Raw genomic sequence first — 20,111 nt, 5'->3', positions numbered from 1 at the left:
AAATTTTATATATATATATATATAAAAGTTATCAATGATTGTATTAATTTTTATCAATGACAAAGATCAATATCAATTACTCTCAACAGTAGAATCAATGATACTCTTCTATATTAGTTTTTGTCATTAATAAATACCGATAAACAACCCTGATAAACTTGTATCGATTTCTATAATTGAAACATTTATTTGAATTATAATAAAAGTCATAAACTTTGTTATAATTTATAAATAATTTGATTTATTTTACTATATTCGAAAAGCTAGCTTAAATTTAAGTTGTCCTATCCAAATTTAGAGTAAATGGTTTAGTGTATAGAAATGATGAATAAAAATGATAAATTATGGTCTTATCAGGCCGCAATCAATATTTTCGTCAACCAATTATAACAACTTTTAGTCTATTTTGATAAAAAAAAAAAAAAGTTTAAAAATTTCCATGGAGTGTATATATGGATTCTGATAGTTGAATCAATTTCGAAGCTTGACTAACACATTTGGTACGAATTAAGATTTAGACAAGCATGTAATGTTAGCGACAAAATTAAAGAAACCGGTAAGCTTCACTTGGGAGATGATCCATTTGGCATTCGCATCAACAAGATGTTTGATGAAAGTGAAATGGATTGCATTTGCATTTTTGCATTACATAGAATGTCATCAAACGTATGGAATCAACTGAGAACATAGATTCTTGTGTATTTTGTAGCTAACAGATCTTCCAGAACCTTTTTCTTTTTCTTTTTCTTTTTCTTTTTCTCTTTATCAATTTTCAAGTTTCAGAATTTTTCTTTTCTTTTCATTTTTCGTTTTGTAATTTGTGTCCCCCACTTCCTTCTTTTTCTTCTCACTAATTTCCTCTGAATTCTCTGGTGACCCATTGCACGTTTCTGTTAATCTTTGCAGTCCTCACTTCCGTTCAACCCCTCCAACATTACACACAGAACCGCTGTCTCTCCAACCATTGTCTTCTTCTTTACCAAATCCATTCTAACTCCCTCTTCAATTCTATATTGCAAGGTTCAATTAATGGAGTTGAAGGGTTGTTACCAAATCCAATAGCCCACTTCTTTAAATGCCAAAGTTTGGACTTTTGAGAAATTAATTGGAACCCTCGACGATTGTTTCTCTGATATGTGCTGGAAGGGGTTGTGAAAGAGTTTTAGCTTGTGGGTTAAGAAAATGGGGCCTCAGGAAGTTTCCCAGTCCGACATTGATTTGGAACAGGGGAATCATCGGCGGTCTGTCAGCGGTAGTGATTTGAGCGCAGATTGTAGCGTCTATTTCTCTGACGCCGACGAGGGTTCGTGTTATTCTCAGTTTTTTTCGACCAACGGTGGTTCTTACGACGAGTATAGGTTTGCTTTCGTTTCTCAGCCGGAGGTTGGGGTTGTTCCGGATTCTCGGCGAGTTTCGTCGGTTTCGGATCGTTCTGTGGAGGTTGAAAATGAAAATGGGATTACTGAAATTAAGGTGCATTCAGCTAAAGTAGAGAGGGATTGCAGGATTTGTCATTTGGGTTTGGAGAGTAATAGCCAAGAATCTGGAATCCCAATCGAATTGGGTTGTTCGTGCAAGGATGATTTAGCTGCTGCTCACAAGCATTGTGCTGAAACCTGGTTCAAAATTAAAGGAAATAAGTAAGTCTAATCCTTGATTTTCATTAAGTTTTGATGTTTTTTCTTTCCATGGATTCTGATCACATTTTTCACTCGGGCTATGTTTATGCTATGCTTCTTAGTTCTTTTGAGTTCATATTATTTTCTTGCTGCTCTTCTTTGGTCTGTTCTTGTGGTGAGCATCTTCTGTGTTAATCCTCATGGGGTTGGACTATTCACAAATTTAAATGAGAGAGAGAGAGAGAGAGAGAGAGAGAGATTTTAGACTTAAACATTACCTTTTCTTAGCTTTAAGGTAAACCCCTCAGTGTAGTGAGCTTGAATGTTGCAGATATAAGGATTCTTACTTAGAGGAAAAGCTTAGACGTATGACAAGTAATAAGAGTAAAGCATACGAAAGTGCATTTATGCATCTCCAAGCAAGTTACACTGATTATTCCTTCTTCCTTGGCGTTTTTCTGATGGCTTAGGAATCTCTTTCTTTCTCTCACCCCCCGCCCCGTGTAGTGGGTACTCCATTGTTGGAAGCATAATTCAGTTGAAGTGGAGAAAAGTTATATTGATCACTCAGCAGATCACTTTAAGATCTCTAGTTTCTTGATATGCCAAGTTTGCAGTTTTCCCAACCTGTTTAGTCACTCAATTAACTCCTTCAGTTCCTAACAAACGGCAGTCCATCTTCTGTTAACCAACTGTCGGTTCCCCCACTAATATTGATCATGGAACTTTGTCTCAGTACATTTCTAGTGAATCTATTTCTCATCGATCTGATTCATGCCCTTGATCTGACTTTCCTTACAGTACAATAGTTTTCGTTCCAATTGCTTGGCTCAATCCAAGTCACTACTTAAGAGTTCATTGTACTGAGCTGCTTTAGAAGCGCACAATCCATAATGCTTCTCCAGGGAAAACAATGTTGTAGAGTTTGTTGAATGTCGTACGTCTGCTGTTATATATAGCCAAAAGAAAGATGTCCATAAAGAGTTTTAAGGCTGTCAGGATGTAAGGTTAAGGGTTATGCGATCTGTTGTGGAAGCAAGATGATGATCAATATTTCCTTTGATGTTAAATTACTTTTCCAATATCAATAATGAATAGAATATGTCAGCACACATAGGAAATAGGGTTATTTTTTAATCACCGAGAAACAAACAGACAATTTGTTTCTTGCACTTGGCTCTGAATTTCAATGACAATTGATTCGACTCCACTCAGAAAAAGGTTCCTAGTGTTATTCCTGGACAAAGATTCTGAACATAGGTGATTTTAGCCATCTTTAATCAACTATTTATTGTGGGTTTCGATCAAATGTTTTATTAATTGGTGACATTGGATTGGGACCGGGCTGTATTACATGATAGATTTACACCATGTGATTTTTGTTTTGACAAATGACAATTCTTCAGTTTCTGTTCGATGCTGGAAAATGGACAAGGGCATTTGCATTTTGTTCCTTTAGCTACTTTAATCATTATTCCTAACCTTCTTGAATCTTATTGTCAGGACATGCGAGATTTGTCATTCCATTGCTCGAAATATTCTCGGACCAAATGAGGTTGAGCTAACAGAGCAGTCTAATGAATCCAACAACGCCTCCTCGACAACTACAGTTGCTGCATCAATTCCCTCATCAGATAGCCATAGTTTCTGGCGTGGGCACCGGTTTCTGAATTTTCTGCTCGCCTGTATGGTATTTGCTTTCGTTATATCTTGGCTGTTTCACTTCAATGTGCCCTCGTAAACAAATTGTTGTGTAGAAGAAAGTAGTATCGAAACGGGAAAATCAGAACAAGGAACTTGCAGAATTTACAGCTGCAAAAGGCCCTCCAGAGAATTGCCTACAGAGTGTCCATAACTTCACATAGATTATCATCCAATACACATGTACCTACTCCAACATTCCCCTCAAAAGTTGTTTTCTTCATTGCACTTCCATTCAATTCCAAGTTATAGAGAAATGTGGCTCAGTCGGGAACATCCACGATGATTCTAAGTTTTCCAACAAGCATCCTCTCTCTTTTTCCTTATTATTATAAGTTTTCAATATGGTTTCTCTGAATGATATCTTTTTAAACTATTTGCTTATTGAGCATTACGATAATGTATAGGAGAAACCCATCAACAAGCTCTGTGCTTTCTCAAGGTCTCTCCATGTTTGTAAAGCAAAGCTTGGAATTTAAGAGAGTGTCCTTTTTTATTTTGCTCAAATGTAAAGCAAACAATTTTCCTTGTGGACCAGAACAGGAACATGTTTCGTCCTGGTGTCGGGGAAGACGAGGCGTGTTTGGGATGGGACCTGTCTGTTGTCAAATGAAAACAAAATTTTGTCAGGAAAACTCATCAAACTGTGGGGTGGAGAGTTACCCTTTTTATTGGAACTTCGATAGCTACGAAACTGTACAAAAACTAAAGTGGCTTTTATTTTGAGACTTCTTTGTTAACACTGTTATTGTTCAAAGAAAGAGATGTTTCTTTCCAACTACCATCATATATCCACTATTTTCGAAAAACTACAGGATAAATTTTGAAAACTTTGGAGACCTCGATTTTGATGAATCCGATCTAGACTTGTCCTTTCTCTTTCAATGATGTTGGCGTAAATATTCCTTCCTAATGAGGAGCCAAATGGAATGAATTTGATTTTCTTTTCACTCAGATTTTTGGTGAAAAAGACTTGGCATTAACATTTGTCTTCTTCAAACGCACTTTCTTGACCGCCCTTCCAAAAATTTACCATTTTTCTTTAAGTATAGCTTTGTGATGTCACGGTAGAAAATTTGTACTTTGGATAGTTGAATGGGTTGTTGGAATATCATTTGGTTTTAAAGTTTGTTCAATATTAGTCCATACACTTGAAATCAATTTAAAATCAGTTGCTTGAATCTTGTATATCTTTGAATATAACATTATTGTCTTATTGATTTTAATAATAAAAACTAAAAATGTTGGAAAAATATTAGCAATGATAAAACAACTTCAAAAAAAGCATAGGGGACACCGTGATGGTATTTTAACCATTAAAAAAAGAAATACGATCTGCAACGGAGATAGACTATTTAGCAGAGGTGGACATATTTTCATCATTTGTGTAAGCAGATTTATTTTCAATCAGAATGAAAGTGACTTTTGCAGGTATTTTTGTACATACAGGTTTAAAGAGAAATAGATTTGAGGAATGAGACACAATTTCATAGTTGACCAAGGGATTGATTTATTTTATTAATGTGGGCATCATACCCATTGCATAAGGCAATGCCATGTGCTCCCATATGTATACACATCTTAAACCCATTCCAAAGCAGATACACAGCTTGTTAACTTCTCTTTCTACCTTTTAAAATATATATAATAACCACTAATAACAAAGCCTTCCACAACCCCCCCTCGCATGTCTCAAAAGTCAACAATCAAAATTTTAAAACATCAATAAACTTTCAGTAATCTATAAAAGGTGTTGATTTTTTTACAGAAAACTATGAACTAGAGGTTAGATGATGTTAATTCCTTGATCCAACTAAAAGAAAAGAAGAGGGTCCAGTAAGTCCCTCTTAATTCCTGCCTAAATAATTGCCAATATGCAAACGACAATTTTCAGAACAAATAAGAAAAAAGAAGTAATAAACAAAGGAATGGGATTGGTAAAGAAAGTAAAATCTAAGTACTGCGTTTCCCAATAAAATAGATATATAACAGATTACCAGTCTTGGGAAAAGGAGCCAACCATAGGCAAGATAAGCCATTAGTCTCTACATTGTAAGAAATAAACAATCCTCCACAAGCAGTTGTGTTGTTTATGCTAGGCCCCATTCATCGTGGTATTAACATGGACAGCGTTCCCATCTTCGGGAATCTTGCCATTTACTTGATGAGTCCTTTGCCTCTGAACAAACAACAAAGTACATGTTAGATAGAGTAAGATGAAGACGAGTAATCTTAGAATCCCAACTCCAAAAGGGAAAGGAACTATTCACCATACATACCCTATCAGTGGGGTCCACGGAATTCCCATTCAAGAGCTTGTGACTCTCATCTCGGGTCTTCGTATCTCTCTCTTTCGAGCTTAGTGGCAATAGAGCAGTCCCATTAGTTCGATCAGGCAACTCTGCAAAATGAAATCCCAGTAGATAAACTAAACTTTCTACAGGATCCCAAAATCAGGACTTCAATAAAGCCACGATTACAAAACTAACCTGGTAGATTCTTATCGACGAAAAAGACCACCAAATTAACAGTGTACCTACAGGGAATCAACCGCTTTCGTATTAGTGGTAAAAGAGATGGTACTGGATATGGAAAGATCTGAACAAGAACACATCAGTCTTACCATGCAACCACCACATCTACGGTGTAATGTTTGCGGGATGCTATAATCAACAAACTCTGAGTCACAGCAAGCAACCATGCCAATTGCTTTATAAATCTGTAGTAATGAACAAAACAAAGTAATTTACAGGTGCGCATGGCAGCACCAAGACCAAAAGTATTATCGATAGATAAATACCTTTGCGTGCCATATTTCTGATAACTCCGGACAAAAACAAGAGTGAAGATCATGTGTGATGAAAAAATCAAATCACCACAACCGTATAATACACCTCTAACTGCATTGAACCAGCAAAGTAATACTTGTAAAAAAATCAGTTTCAAAGGAAGAACAAATACCAGAGAATGAAACTTTTTTTTACTATCAAGACGCTTACAATTCATCAATAGTACTTCATATGCATTATCTGGAGGAGGCAATGTGGCAAGTTTTGAACCCTGTATAATGCAGCCAGAGTTAATAAATTACAACGCTAAAACAATGATCAACTTTAACTACTGCACAAATAGTTTATAAAGAAAGATTTAGGAATTATGCCTCTAACAAAGGAAAATAATTAACACAAGAGGGGGTGCGAAGGAAAGAAACTCATAGAGCATTCAATAATAATTATTATTATGTTAAAATGTACCTCACGACAGTGATAGTTTGGACCAGGCAGTTGTGTAGAATAGAATGTTAGGATACGAAGAATTTGACAACCCTGGTGGAAACAGATTCAATCACTGAATTAGGGGATGCAACAAAATTCTAATGTTTTTAAGCAAGATAACCAACTTGGAGAAATGATGAGATGAGAGAGTAGAAAATGAAAATGCATAACATAACAAATTCAATATGATAAAGGAATGAATACTCATACTCACAACTAAAAATGCTAGAACCCTGCACCATAAGAGAACTGTATAGATCCTTTTGCTCTTGAGAATAAATGGGTGGAAAGACCACTGCAATTATTTTTATTTAAAAAATCAATTAGTACAGCTAAACTGCAAAGAAAAGGGAAAAGGAGGAAGTAATTCAATCAATGGGAAACAAATAAATGGCAATTTGCAACTTACGTTGATGCACAATAATATCATACGAGTGGGCTTTTGCAAACAGGGAACCAGTTAAACAGGCTCATTAAGTACAACAAAAAGAATCGTGGATTATTGTTTGTTATGCCTAGCCTCAAGAGCTTGATATACTTATATGCCTTGCTAACATTAAAAGAAAAGAAGAACGTTCTGATGAAAACCATTAGCTCAGAGTGATCAGTAAACTTAACTGTTTAAGAGATTGTACAAAAAAAAGATGAACAGACAAACGGCAATTCATCACTAACAGAATCGGTGAAAATAAAAATACTAAAACAGTCCATCATAATTTCCTTTATGCAAATGGGAGTAATTAGACTGGAAAATTGATTCATGATTCATTGGTAAAGGATTTGAATTTCCAAGGACGCTGATCACAGTTGCACAGCAATGAGAAAAAGATTGTGCAACGTAGGAAATGCAGGGTGGTAGGAAGAAATTAGAATAACAATTGAAATACAACGCCATCAAGTTACCACTTACCGCAACAAAGGATAGAAATATGAATGTGAAAAGTGTCTCACTTAGGTAAGCTTTGTCCGGACCTAACTCCTACACATTAAAATTCACAAACTTAAACAACAATAAGAGAATAAAATAAAAGATGGGAAAGGTAAGAGTGAGAAAGATCGATACTGACAGGTAGAAGGAAGAAACCAACGTCCTGAAGAATTGGACCTGGCCGATGTATGTAGTGAACTCCATGAGCAGCAACTCCATGTATGTACTGATGAGAAGAAAAAAGCTATACATTAGGCTTAGGCATATAAGAAGACAAAATGAGAAAAAGACTAGGATAGAAGACTTAGAACCATGTAAGGTATTTAAGTTCCTAGAATTAGAATAATGTATCTCTCAAGTCATAAGAAGGAGAAGATAAAACCAAGAAACTACCTAAACCAGTTAGCTAGACCAAACATGGCTGAATGGACATTTCCTAAATTTCTGGACAATGTAGAAAACATAATTGTACCTCCAGACAGAAAATTAAAGATGCCAAATACCATAAAATTTTCAAGAGTAACAAAAATCTAGAATTATATATTAAAGGCATCCACATACTTCAGCCATTCATAAAAAGAAAAAGTTCCATTTCCAAGAGATAATAAAAGTTCAGTCGTCACCTCTACTTTGGATTTACTGGATGCAAATATTAGATATGAAACTTTATTCAATTTTAAAAGGTGGGGCAAATTACGTGTTCAAACTTTACCGGTTCCAAATGTTTGGTTGCATAAGAAAACAAATCACATAGATTCATCGAAGTACCAAAACCAATTCAAATTTAAAAGAGAGTGGGTGGTGGGTAAACAAAGGCTACCTGTTCAAAAATTCGTAACAATATAAAGGATCTGATTTACTCCAAATTCTTTTAAGATTAACATTAGAGAATAATCTTTCCATTAGGAAGAAGATGAGTGGCGAAGGGCCCACAAACAAGCCGACCAACATTTTTTTAAAAGAAGGGAAAAATAGAAAGAAAAAAGTAAAAATGCTTTAATGCGAAGATGATTCAAAGAAAATAGAGATTGAAAGAAATACCTGAAAAACAAGTCCACCAAGAAGGTATTTCCAATTCTCGATGAGAAGGCTGATCTCCGTACTAATCTCTGCGCAGAATCTTTTCCATAGCTTCTCACAAGGAAGAAGAAAAAAGGAAATATAAGAAAAGATCATTTCGAAAACACACACACACACAAACAAACAAGAAAAATTCAGAAATTATGAATTCAGAAAAAGAAAAAAGAAAAAAAAAGTAAAGAAACCTACCTTTGACGCTTCGCGACCAATGTAAAGATTCATTTTGAATGCGCGTAACCACCAGTTCCATATTACTTCAAAGCCAAAATCTGAAGGTCAACATCGCAAACTTGGATATCTCGTTAACAATCCGTAGAATCAATCAAAACCCAAAATAAATAATCCCTTCCGTAATTGGGGTCAAAAGGAAGCAAAAAGAAAAGAAAATGGCGGTTCGAGAAAATCAAAGATCCAGTTGAAAATCAAGACCGAAGTCAGCGATTGGAATGGAAAATCAAAAGGGGAAGCGATGGATGAGAAACAAAAAAAGGCATTACTAGAAAAAAAAAGAAAGAGGGTTTGTAGAATAATGGAAGATAGTAGATGGAAGAAGAAGAACTGAAGAAGAAGAAGAAGAAGGGAAAGAAATTGATCGAAGAAATGGAGAAAGACAGTTGAGAAAAGGAAAGAAGAGAGGGGGAAAAGAAAGAAAGAAAGAAAGAAAGAAAGGGGAAAGGCTGCTTATTTGATTTAATTAATAAAATTTTGTTACTACAGAAAAGAATATGAAAATTGAAAGAAAGATTTTGCCGTTTTGGGTCTGACCTCTTCCACTACCACTACTTCCATTTCTCCCTCTTAACAAAATATTAAATAACCCCACGATGTGGGGAACCCCCAAAATTAAAATACCTAAATTTACGCCCACTTCTACAAATACCCTTTCTTTTCTTTCTTTCTTTCTTTCTTTCTTTCTTTCTTTCTTTCTTATATAAATACATTCACGTGAAAGTATCAAATTAAATATACAATAATAATAATAATAATAATGATCTTATGTATAATAAAAATAGAAAGCATATATTCTCCCAAAGTTCAGTCTTTTGAGAAGGAAGTTGATTACTTTTGGTGGCATATATATCCCCAACTTGACAGCTTCATAAAAACCAATATATAGCTCTAAAGAAAAGAAAAAAAAAAACAATAAGAAATTGTTGGGGAACTCCCTACTCCCCACCCAACCTATTGTTTACATAAAGACTTACATCCTCTACTAAAACAGGAAACAACAAAATTTTACTTACTCTCATTTTTATTTAATAATTGGATGCTGCATTAAAAACTATAAAGAAAAAAAATGCACACTAGCTTCTCATTTAAGGGTTTAGGGCCTCCACTAATGCCAAACACACACACACACAAAAAAAACACTTAAATCTTCCCTCCTCAATTATCTACCACATACTTTATGCAATAACATTCCCAATTTAACCCTACGTTTCCAACAAAATCCAATCAAATCTTGTTAAAACACTCTTAACTTTTTGGAACTCTTAATAGGATTGAACTTGTGTGTTGGAATTAGAGAGATTCTTGAATTCTTAACCTTCAAGAGCTTTACACTTCTAAAACAAAGACTCATTCGAAATCACAAATAAATCTAACTAATTTTGTCTAGAGTTGGTTGTTGGTGGAGTCCATTAATTACTACTCACACAAGTCTCGCTCTTGATAACTCAATAAAAGTGTATAATTTTCGCCTAAAATTAATTGTCAAATTCCATCTTTAACTTTTTGCAACATTTGTAACTATCAATATGAACGTTATCCTAAATGGTTAAAGCTAAAATCTACGTACCTGACCTAAAATGTTCAAATTCTAACTCTATGTATCATTGAATGTGATAAAAACCTTTACCTAATAACTAGAACCAAAGTTTTGGTAGGAATCTCTTAAACACGATTTATTTAGGCAAAATTTAAGTCTACCACGGTTTTTAACGAAGCTCGATCAAATTAGTACAATATATATCAACCACATAACTTCATACTTAGTACTATGTATACTCTTTCCTTGCGGTACTAGACATGGATCTTGTAAACATTTGAACATGTGATTACATATTTTGTAATTCTTCTACATGTGGTTGTTGATCACATAACAGATACAAAATATGTATTTTTTTTTAGGTGTGAATTTACTATTTTATTTATTTTTTTAAAAAAATATCTCACTATTCTTCGGAACCTTAGGAAATGATATTATTATTATTATAAATCTTTTGACCAAACCCCAATAAGTAGCCAAAAAGATTTTGTAAAATCATCAAACATGGAGTGATTATTTTAATGATGACATTTTGTAAAGAAGATTGAGATTAAAGATTCAAAATACTTCATAATCAATTTATATATATATATATATATACCAAAAGAAAGTATAGATATAACTATCAAACCTAAAGATATACATTATCGGTTAAAGTATATATGGATTATATCAAGTAAGCGTATAGTACTTTTGCTGTTCATCTCTCTTTTTTGTTTTTTGGTTAAGTATTAGATAGAAAAAAGAACTAAAAAGAAGGGGCCATAAAGTCCAGGGGAAGGCATGCATTCATGGAGTTAAGAAAGTTGGACCCAACCAAACGCTTCTTTCTGCCAGCCTGAAGATGATGAGGATGAGGATGAGGATGAGATCATCGCTGCCGGCCCCTTTTCTTTTTTCTAAATAAATAAACATATGTTATTGTTTTCTAATCTACTATTATTTCTTATAATGATAAATTTGTTGATATGTTATTTTGGTCCATTTCTTTATGTGATTTGTATATATGATCATAAACAGCAAAAACATAATATATCTACATCATTTGATTCCATTATTATCTCATACGAGTGGCTTTTCAAACAAGGAATTAAGGAAAATTAAGCAAGAATTGAATAATATATGAAAATAAAAGAAAAATTAACAGAAATCTTGTTCGTCATTATTATATTGACAATTTTAGTTGTGGACTAAGGTTGAGTCAATAATGAGATAACTTATTTTATAGAATATATATTTCCTTAATAGGAGAGGTCTAACCAATTAATTCACAATTCCTTTCCTACATTTTTGTAACAACTAAATAATAAAACTTAAACTTAAATTATCCCCTCATCCTCATTACTTGAACACTAATCTCAAGTTTAAAAACATAGCTTAAGAAACAGGACATTCTTTCTGTACATACATGGTGAGAGACAGTGTGTTAAAAAAAAAAAAAAAAAAAGGAAGAAGAAGACAAAGAATTTTGTTATTTGTAAGGCAATGACAAGTCAGAGAGTAAAAAGAGAGGGAACTCTGATCAATTGTATTAAAAGAAGATAGACTTTTAAAAGAAACAAAAAAAAAAAATATATATATATAGATATATAATTTGTATCCAATGAGGTAAAAAAAGAAAAGAAAAGAAAAGAAAAGGAATGGTGAGGCTGACACAAAACAACACCAAAAGGCAAAAAAACCCAACCAACAGCACTCAAAATCTAATTGCATGATTCTAAGACAAGCAACATACAACCAAGTTAGAGGCCAATGTTAATTTTTCAGCTCAAAAGTACAAAACGACTTCGTTTTTAGCTTCTTCTTTTTCTGACTAATAAATAAAGCTGTAAAATGCTGAAGCCCTGAAGATGAAGAACAGCCACGTGATTCAAACCCCAAATCAACTATGGTGGTTTAGTCATTTACTATGTTATCTCTATTTCATAGGAATTTTGAGCTAATTATTTATGTCTCACTTTGTCATCTGCGTACCTTTTTAGCCATTTACAACTGAGCAATAGGCCTATTCCAACTGAGCCCACCAAATGATATGGGCCCAATCAGGCCCTATAGCAATAGGCCTATTCCAACTGAGCCCGCCTTCTCTTTTTTCAAGTTTCCAAAACTACCCTCCTCTCTCAACACCATTACAGCTCCAGATCTCTCCTCTTTCTCCAGTTTCTGAACTTATTGTAGACGCTCTTTGAAGATAGAAGAAAAGCCCTAATTCCAGCAATTAAGTTGGTTATGCTGTAAATCTTCTCCACCATGGCACTCCGTACATCTAATTTATGCTGCAATGTGAGTTCTGCTTCTCCTCTTTCGTCTTCTCTTTCTACTTTATATCATTTTTTCTTTCTCAATTGCAGTAATTGCTGTAACGTAATCGATTCTCTCTGTTCCTTTCATGTTAGCTGTATATGGAGTTGAAATATTTTGGTGATGTTATGATTTCGTAGGATTACGTTACCTTTATCAGCAATTGGAAGAGCGTACGCTGTTCGCAGAGTTTTTCGGTGTTTCATCATGTTCCTTCAGCTCTTCCTAAGCAATGTGAAATTCGGCTGGTTAAATCGTCTAATGGAGGATCTGGATTTCTTTTGCCCACTAATCTTCGTCATGTCGTTTCAAGAGATGGAAATTTCAGTAAGTTTCCTTGAAGTTTTGTAATTTTTATGAGCCCTAATCATTTGCTTTTAAAATTTCTTTGAGCTTTTATTACTTTCCTTTATGAAATATGAACTTTCATACAGAATTTCAATTTTCTTCCAATTTCTTCAGTTAAATAGCATTTTGTTTAATATCTAGTACAGGGCCTTGCAAACAAGCATCTAGGAAGCTCTCATTTGGACCCTATCAATTGAAAGCTGAGAATTCTAGTGGTGAAAGCATCACACTTGATGCAGAAACTTTGGAGCAGGACCTTCAAACCGCCATTGCAAATGAAGACTACGCAAGAGCTGCAGAAATCAGAGATACCTTGAAAGCTCTTCAAGAGGATAGCAAAACTCTAGTATTGACAGCCAATGCTAAGTTTTACGAATCATTTCGGACTGGGGATCTTGCTGCAATGCAAACTCTTTGGGCACGAGGAAATAGTGTTTGCTGCGTGCACCCGGGCATGAGAGGGATATCTGGGTATGACGATGTCATAACGAGCTGGGAGTATGTATGGGCAAATTATGAGTTCCCACTGGAGATTCAGCTAAAGGACATGCAAGTTCATGCACGAGGAGATGTTGGATATGTTACATGCGTGGAATTGGTGAAGACGAAAGGTAGCAGTTGGGGGGGACAGTTTGTTACTAACGTATTTGAGAGAATTAATGGTCAATGGTTCATCTGTATTCACCATGCTTCACCTATAGATTTGTAACAAAACTTTTCCAAATCATACATTTAATTCAAACGCTTCAAGAAGATTGAATTCTTTTGTATCATTCCATCATTTTCCTGGACGTCTTTTGAGTTGGGGTTGAAAATATGTGTAAACCAGTGGAGAACGAGGAGAAGTCTGTTTTGATTTATCTACATATAAAAGGGTAATTTGGTTTCTAGTAGAGGCATTTTGATTTGGTTTTTTGACAACCAAGTAACGATTAGACACAAGGAAAAAAGTTGTAGAATATTGTCTAATTTCTCCACTATATTGCTCATGTTATTTTCTTTATACATAGATGGTGATTTAATGGTGCTACCGGGCAGTGCAAAATTACTTGGCCAAAGCCAATATAGATTCTACAAAATGGGGAGGAGGATGAGAGAACAATATTCAGTTCCACTGCAAAGGAAGATGGGAACATAAAACGAGAGATTAGACCCTTCCGACGGGAGAGTGGGGAGGGTTTGAGGCATATCTAATACTAGCAAGCTGCTTTTCGTGCACACTATTAATTCCTTTAGAATCAGAATAATTGATCATTTTTACATCAGGTGCAAATTTGCTTGCTTCTGAGGGATCTGCTGGATTTTGACCATTTAAAACTGCAACGCATATGAAAAACGCCTGTAACATAGAGATTGATGAATCGAAACGAACCTCAAAGAACCCACCCTTCAAGGGTGCCATGCTGAAGACGGGCTTATCTTGTTGATCACCCTGAAACATAATGGAGAGACAAAATTAATAATTGACGACAAGAATAAATCGACAAAATGTTCATAGTCAAATTTTTATGTTTTACCTGAACAAAAAGTTCAAGGCATTTGGAGATAGGACACGCCTTGGATGTAATTTGTTTGTTTGGAATGGAAAGTATACGGAGTTTGCAACCTTCATCCCAACCACCACAGTCGCAAACTCCGCCAGATCTCCACCTATTGATCAATGGCGAAGGCTCTCCGCTGCTTGGTGACCCATGAGCCGCACCCGGAAGTATTACAACAGCATTATCCTCTGACAAAGACTCCATGCAGTTATCCATCAAAACGCTACCACTTTGTTTCCCATCGTGTTTTGAGTTGTCGGTAGGAATCTTTAGAACAATGGCTGCAAGTTCTCTATTTTTCACTATGATTGCTGATTCTCGATCCCCTGGTCTCATCTCAACACCAAACAAAGTTGATTCTCTTAACATACATTTATCATAGCTGTGTTCATTTGTTTTATAATCAGAATTCACTTTCATCTGTCCAATGACATTGTAGGCATAGCCAAAACTTCTATCCCTATTCCCTGGTCGTATCCAACTACTGGTCTTTCTTTTTATTTCATTAACTAGGTAGAATGTGTAAGTCTGCCCTGATCCATTCTTCCCAGACGGGGTTAAATCTTTAGCTGTGGCTGCAAGGACATTTCTATTGTTATCCACCAATAATTTAAACAAGGGAAAACCATTACTTATCGTGAACTGTAAAAGGGCTTGCATTGGTGATTCGTTGTGCTTCTTTTCATGAGCGCTGCCAAGGCCGGTTGGCCAAAGGCTTAATGAGTTGACGTTTCCTTCTATAGGATGTTGAGGATTTGAGGATTTATGCTTCAGTATTGGCTCTATCCACCTTCTTAAGGGACTCGACCTTGTTCTATTATGTCCGCTTACCTTCTTTTTATCTGAACTATCTGAGGAACCAGTGTTTTCAGAAATCACCGGACCAGATTTTGGACAAGTATATGTGGAACTTAATTGTGGTACAGTCGAACTCTCCTTGAAACTGAAACTTCTCCCCATCCGTCCTAAACTGAAGCTCAAACGACGAATTGGTGACGGATGCCTACCTTTTCTAGCTCCTGGATCAGCGGTTTTATCATCCAATGTATCAAGAGTATCAACAAGGTCGGAATGGGTAAGCTTAGCATCTGAGTCCTTTTTTCCCATTTGTTTACTTCCAGAAGGTCTTAAACTTGGCTTCTGATTTGAGGAAGGGGACAATTGGGATGCGGAACATGAAAGTTCTGCACTAGTATCACAGACTAGAGAATCTTGCATTCTGCCCATCAAAGGATCAACCTCAGCTAAAGAAGGCAATGGACTTGAGTAGGGAATGTCGGAACCGCATTCAGAAGAGAGAATATCCTCGGGAGAAAATATTTCTGAATAAGTGCACGAGTTAACCTCTGTCATATTCTCGTCAAATGATGTTCTGGAATACATGGTGTGAAATCTGTCCTCTAAATCCTTCGGCTTCTGTTTTAGTACGAGTTTGGCATCTTGCTTATATGTGAAATAATCGTAAGGGAGATCAATATCTGAGCACAGCATTCCCCCTCTCTCCTTTGTTTCATCATTTTCAACCTTTTTATGATCGTTCAAACCAAGTGATGTGCCATAACTCGATTTTGATGGTACCGCTCCTTTCACTAAAACCATCCTCTCGTCTGCTTCTTTTTTCCGGATATTTGACTCAATCAGCTTCTCCGCCCTATGATTCATTTTACCACCTACAGTGTCTGCTCTTCCTTCAGAACAAGATAAGACTCCCGAATGTCTTACGTGAAAAGAAGAATCCACCATTTCTAAACTCGATATCCTATCTGAGCGCTTTGTTCTTTCTCTTTCTTGCTTCATGTTGGAAACATTTCCCCCTGATGAGGATGAGGTGCAATTAGAATCCTGCATCACTAAACAGGACGTCTGATCTGAATGCTTGGTTCTTTCTCTTTCTTGCATCAAAACATTTCTCCCTGATGAGGATGGTGTGCAATTAGAATCCACCATTTCTAAACTCCACGTCCGATCAGATGGCTTCTTTCTTTCTCTTTCTTGCATCATGTTGGAAACATTTCCCCCCGATGAGGATGAAGTGCAATTCCTTTGCATTTTTTGCCCTACCTTCATTATATTCTTTGAACCACTATCGAAATCTTGGGACGGACTGGCATTCTGGAGAGAGTTGACAGGATGAGCCCCCTCTGCCTTATGTGATGAGATCAAACCAGAGTGACGTGAACAGTGTGCTTTATCCGATGTTTCACTCCGAGTTAAACGAGGGAAAGTTGACATTCCAGTAGTTTGTTTTAATGACAAATGACTTCCACTGCACAGTGCACCATCTCTACCTTTAGTTGGGCAACCCAACTGTTTGTGTTTCCAATTTTCCAGCCGTGTCCAATCTAGAACCCCAACATTCAAAGCCTTCTCTTGGAGATTTTCTGTTCTCTCCGGATGAAGGAGAAAGCCTGGCAAGTTTGACATATGCCTAACAAGTTCGTCCTCTCCAATTGAACTCCCTTCGAATCTCTTGCCCTGCGAGCCCCGAGCAATTTTGGTCTCCTTCGTTGACACACAATACAAATCGCTCCGTGGTCGAACAGAACTTTTCATCTTTAACTGTTCTGGTACTGTTGGACATGGACACCGCTTTGGTTGAGGGAGAAGGACCCCCTCCTTCCCAGCCCTTGTGTTACGTCGGTGGTGGCTTGAGCTCTTTCTGAGCTCCAAGCTGGATCCCATACTACAGCAGGTGCTGAAAACTATTACATCATTAAACGATGTCAGAAGACGTGGACGACCAAAACATACCCCATTCACGGACAAATTTCTAAAACATTCTTATCTTCTATTTTACATCAGAAACATAAAGCTCAAGAACGTCTTTCTACAACATGTCAAAGCTATTACAAAACAATTTTACCGTGAGAACATCTGCAGTTTCTGAGTTTGTTTTTATCAGAAATTACAACGTCGATATCTCTCTCTCATCTACCAACAGATAATCCAAAAAGAAATTTCGTTATAATTTCCTCTAATTCACCCCTTACTTGACCACATTGAGTATACTTTAAGATTAAAACAAAATCTAACAATGATCTGAAGTCAAAGCAGAAAAGTTCGCAGATCTAAATATTTTTCAATCTTATACAAACTACTAATTTCAAGCACCGCCTTAGCACCGTCAGAAACCAAAATGTGTATAACAAAAAGAAAAAAAAAGAGAGAGAGAGAGAGAGAGGGGGGACTGCAGTTCCGCGGGAAAAAGACAAAGAACCTGAAATAATTTACAGAGTCAGGCACCAACCAAACATCACCGTTTCGGGAAAACAAAAGCAATGAGGAATGCCAGCATTATTACCAATCAACGTCAAGAAGAAAGCAACACGCAAAAGAAAGCAAAACATTCTCAATAATCCTTCGGGTTCCGAACATCTCGTGAAGCAAGCAAATGCAAAACAGATCACAAGGAAAAAGAAAGCGAAAGAAATGTAGGATGGAGAAGATGAAGAGACAAACAAACCTTGAGAAATCCAGGAAAATGCAGCGGTTCATAAGATGAATAGCATTAGGATGAAGTGAAACCCATGGATCCCGATAAAGATCCGAAGCGTGATTACGACTGAAGGTGAGAAGGGAAATTAAAAAAGAAAAGAAAAAAGAAAAAAGAAAGAAAAGAAGGAATAAAAATCCCTTGTAATCTGTTGTGGATTATAAGCAAAGCAAAGAATTGCGGCACCAGAGAAGAAAGAAAGATAAAGAGAGAAAACGCTGAAACGCCATTGAATGAATCATTCATTAATTGTTCTCAGATTTTTCTGCTTCATGCGGAAGAAGATGGAGAGGAAGGAAGCAAAGTCAGCCAACTCCAATTCATCCTTCTGATAGTGAGAGTGAGAAAGAGAAGTTTCTTAGATAGAAGAGGAGAGAGAAAGCGAAAATTGTGCATGAAGATAAAACGCACCGTTTTCTCATCTCATCCAAACGGTGGAAAAGGTAAGAGACTAGGCTAGACTACCGGCTAAACCCACTATAGCCGGTTCGGCAAATAAACAAATAAATAAAAAAGGTAGGACCCACAATACGACTTATTTCTTTTTATTGCGAATCCCTAAAACCCGATGGGCCCTACTGCTAACGTCAGCAGGTCTCCGTTATTGGGGTTTACAGTGTAACAATTGGTGCTTTCGTCCATTAAAGCCAATGTCTCTCTATCTGCTTTTTTTTTTCCTTTTTCTTGTGGACTAAACATTTGTTTTTTCTTCTTCTTCTTAAATGTATAAAAACAAACACTATCATCATAAATGTACCATTAACATTAACATTAGTAGGACGAAAAATTATTTGGAAGTGGAAGACTATTGAATAATGTTACGATTAAGATTACCCCAAGACTAGCATTCAAATATTGTTTTCATCCATTATATTAAAGTAAATTTAGTTAGCTCAATCTAGCAACAATTGACATAACTTTTAACACTTTGTAGGAGTTTGCTAAAGTAAAGATCGATTAACTACGACCCGAGGTAGTAAAGTAGGATTAAAATACCAATGATTAGCTCAAAACGATACTTCCAAATTTAATTTGTCTTCATTTAGTAGGTGGGATTAAAAAAAATTAGTAATTATTGTAAAATATTATGGTGGGAGTGGGAGGACGAAGGGAAAGAAAAAAAAAGACATATATGGTTTACAACTTGATGTGTTACAGTAATTGTATGCCATTTGGAAAATAAGCTTTGGAGTGAGGCAGAAAATTATTGAATCATATTTGCTCGAAGTAATTATTTACGATTTTATTCAAAAGTCCAACTTAACATATACAATTGTCATGCAATTTTATTGGAAAGAACGTCCAATTTCATTGTGATGCTTGAAACCACGTTTTGTACCAAATTTATTCACGTTGTAAAAAAGAATATTTATGAGTGAGAACAACAAAAAAAAAAGTGGTCAAACTGTTTTTCCATATGCCTCTTTAGCCAACATCATCTCTTTTTAATCATTAATTCTTATTCTTCTTCTTCTTTCTCCTCATAATCCTTTTTTTTTTTTTTTCAATGCAACCTTTTTCTTTCTTATCTATATATTTATTATTATTGTTCCTATATGGGATTTTTCTTTTAATTATGTTTCAAATTTGAATTTGATTTAGATTAACTATTTTATAAGAAGCAATTGATTGAATTAAATAAAGAGAATGGATATATGGGGATATGAGTTAGTGTAGAGAGTAGACGCCAAAATTGACGAAAGAAAGGGTGTGTCTACACTCTACATTATTGTTAAATCATAAAAACGAGTATACAATTTTTAAATGCATTTCCCTCTCCTTTCTCCACAATAATATTCCTTTTCCTATTTTTCCATTCCTATGTCATAATATTCCAACCTATTCATTCCATTGCTTCAACTTTCACACTTTCCCATCTTATTTTCTCAATTTTTAAAAAACTCCAACATTTTTGTTTAAAAAAAAAAAAAAAAAGGACTTTGTTTTAAATCAAAATCCCTCCATTTATGTACCCATTTCTTTATTGTCTTTTATTTTAGTTATATTGAACTTTTGTAAGTAAGTAGGCATTTCTTTTTTGGTGTTTAAAATATATG

General features: G+C 35.5%; 4 protein-coding genes across 6 annotated transcripts; 2 read left to right on the top strand and 2 right to left on the bottom strand.

Moving 5' to 3' along the window:
* The first annotated feature begins 479 nt into the window (after positions 1–479).
* LOC103486339 (uncharacterized) lies at positions 480–3,841 on the top strand. 2 transcript variants are annotated; one of them, XM_008444263.3, is made up of 3 exons: positions 480–556; positions 907–1,640; positions 3,123–3,841. In XM_008444263.3, the coding sequence occupies exons 2-3, from the start codon at positions 1,183–1,185 to the stop codon at positions 3,358–3,360; spliced, it is 696 nt and encodes a 231-aa protein (XP_008442485.1). In that variant the 5' UTR covers positions 480–556; positions 907–1,182; the 3' UTR covers positions 3,361–3,841. The 2 variants fall into 2 exon arrangements, with proteins under 2 accessions (XP_008442485.1, XP_050940194.1); XM_051084237.1 differs by lacking the exon at positions 480–556 and adding an exon at positions 566–666.
* A 1,413-nt stretch (positions 3,842–5,254) lies between these two features.
* LOC103486340 (phosphatidylinositol:ceramide inositolphosphotransferase 1) lies at positions 5,255–9,377 on the bottom strand. Its single transcript, XM_008444264.3, has 12 exons — positions 8,793–9,377; positions 8,565–8,654; positions 7,663–7,749; positions 7,506–7,574; positions 6,810–6,890; positions 6,575–6,646; positions 6,320–6,380; positions 6,121–6,220; positions 5,944–6,039; positions 5,810–5,856; positions 5,600–5,721; positions 5,255–5,499 (listed from the first exon to the last, which is right to left on the bottom strand). Exons 1-12 carry the CDS (start codon positions 8,823–8,825, stop codon positions 5,416–5,418), a joined length of 942 nt encoding a protein of 313 aa, XP_008442486.1. The 5' UTR covers positions 8,826–9,377; the 3' UTR covers positions 5,255–5,415.
* A 3,109-nt stretch (positions 9,378–12,486) lies between these two features.
* On the top strand, positions 12,487–13,793 carry LOC103486341 (uncharacterized). Its single transcript, XM_008444265.3, has 3 exons — positions 12,487–12,654; positions 12,813–12,999; positions 13,167–13,793. The coding sequence occupies exons 1-3, from the start codon at positions 12,622–12,624 to the stop codon at positions 13,727–13,729; spliced, it is 783 nt and encodes a 260-aa protein (XP_008442487.2). The 5' UTR covers positions 12,487–12,621; the 3' UTR covers positions 13,730–13,793.
* Positions 13,794–13,971: 178 nt separating this feature from the next.
* On the bottom strand, positions 13,972–18,449 carry LOC103486342 (uncharacterized). Of its 2 annotated transcripts, none has more exons than XM_008444267.3 (3): positions 18,025–18,449; positions 14,538–17,263; positions 13,972–14,452 (listed from the first exon to the last, which is right to left on the bottom strand). In XM_008444267.3, exons 2-3 carry the CDS (start codon positions 17,241–17,243, stop codon positions 14,168–14,170), a joined length of 2,991 nt encoding a protein of 996 aa, XP_008442489.2. In that variant the 5' UTR covers positions 17,244–17,263; positions 18,025–18,449; the 3' UTR covers positions 13,972–14,167. The 2 variants fall into 2 exon arrangements, with proteins under 2 accessions (XP_008442489.2, XP_050940193.1); XM_051084236.1 differs by lacking the exon at positions 18,025–18,449 and adding an exon at positions 17,863–17,981 and having other exon boundaries at positions 14,538–17,778.
* Positions 18,450–20,111: the final 1,662 nt, after the last annotated feature.

Source organism: Cucumis melo, chromosome 4, assembly GCF_025177605.1.
Source record: "Cucumis melo cultivar AY chromosome 4, USDA_Cmelo_AY_1.0, whole genome shotgun sequence".
NCBI classification, from domain to species: domain Eukaryota; kingdom Viridiplantae; phylum Streptophyta; class Magnoliopsida; order Cucurbitales; family Cucurbitaceae; genus Cucumis; species Cucumis melo.
The sequence above is the reverse complement of the archived record's forward strand: the minus strand, read 5'-3'. Positions and strand labels throughout refer to the sequence as shown.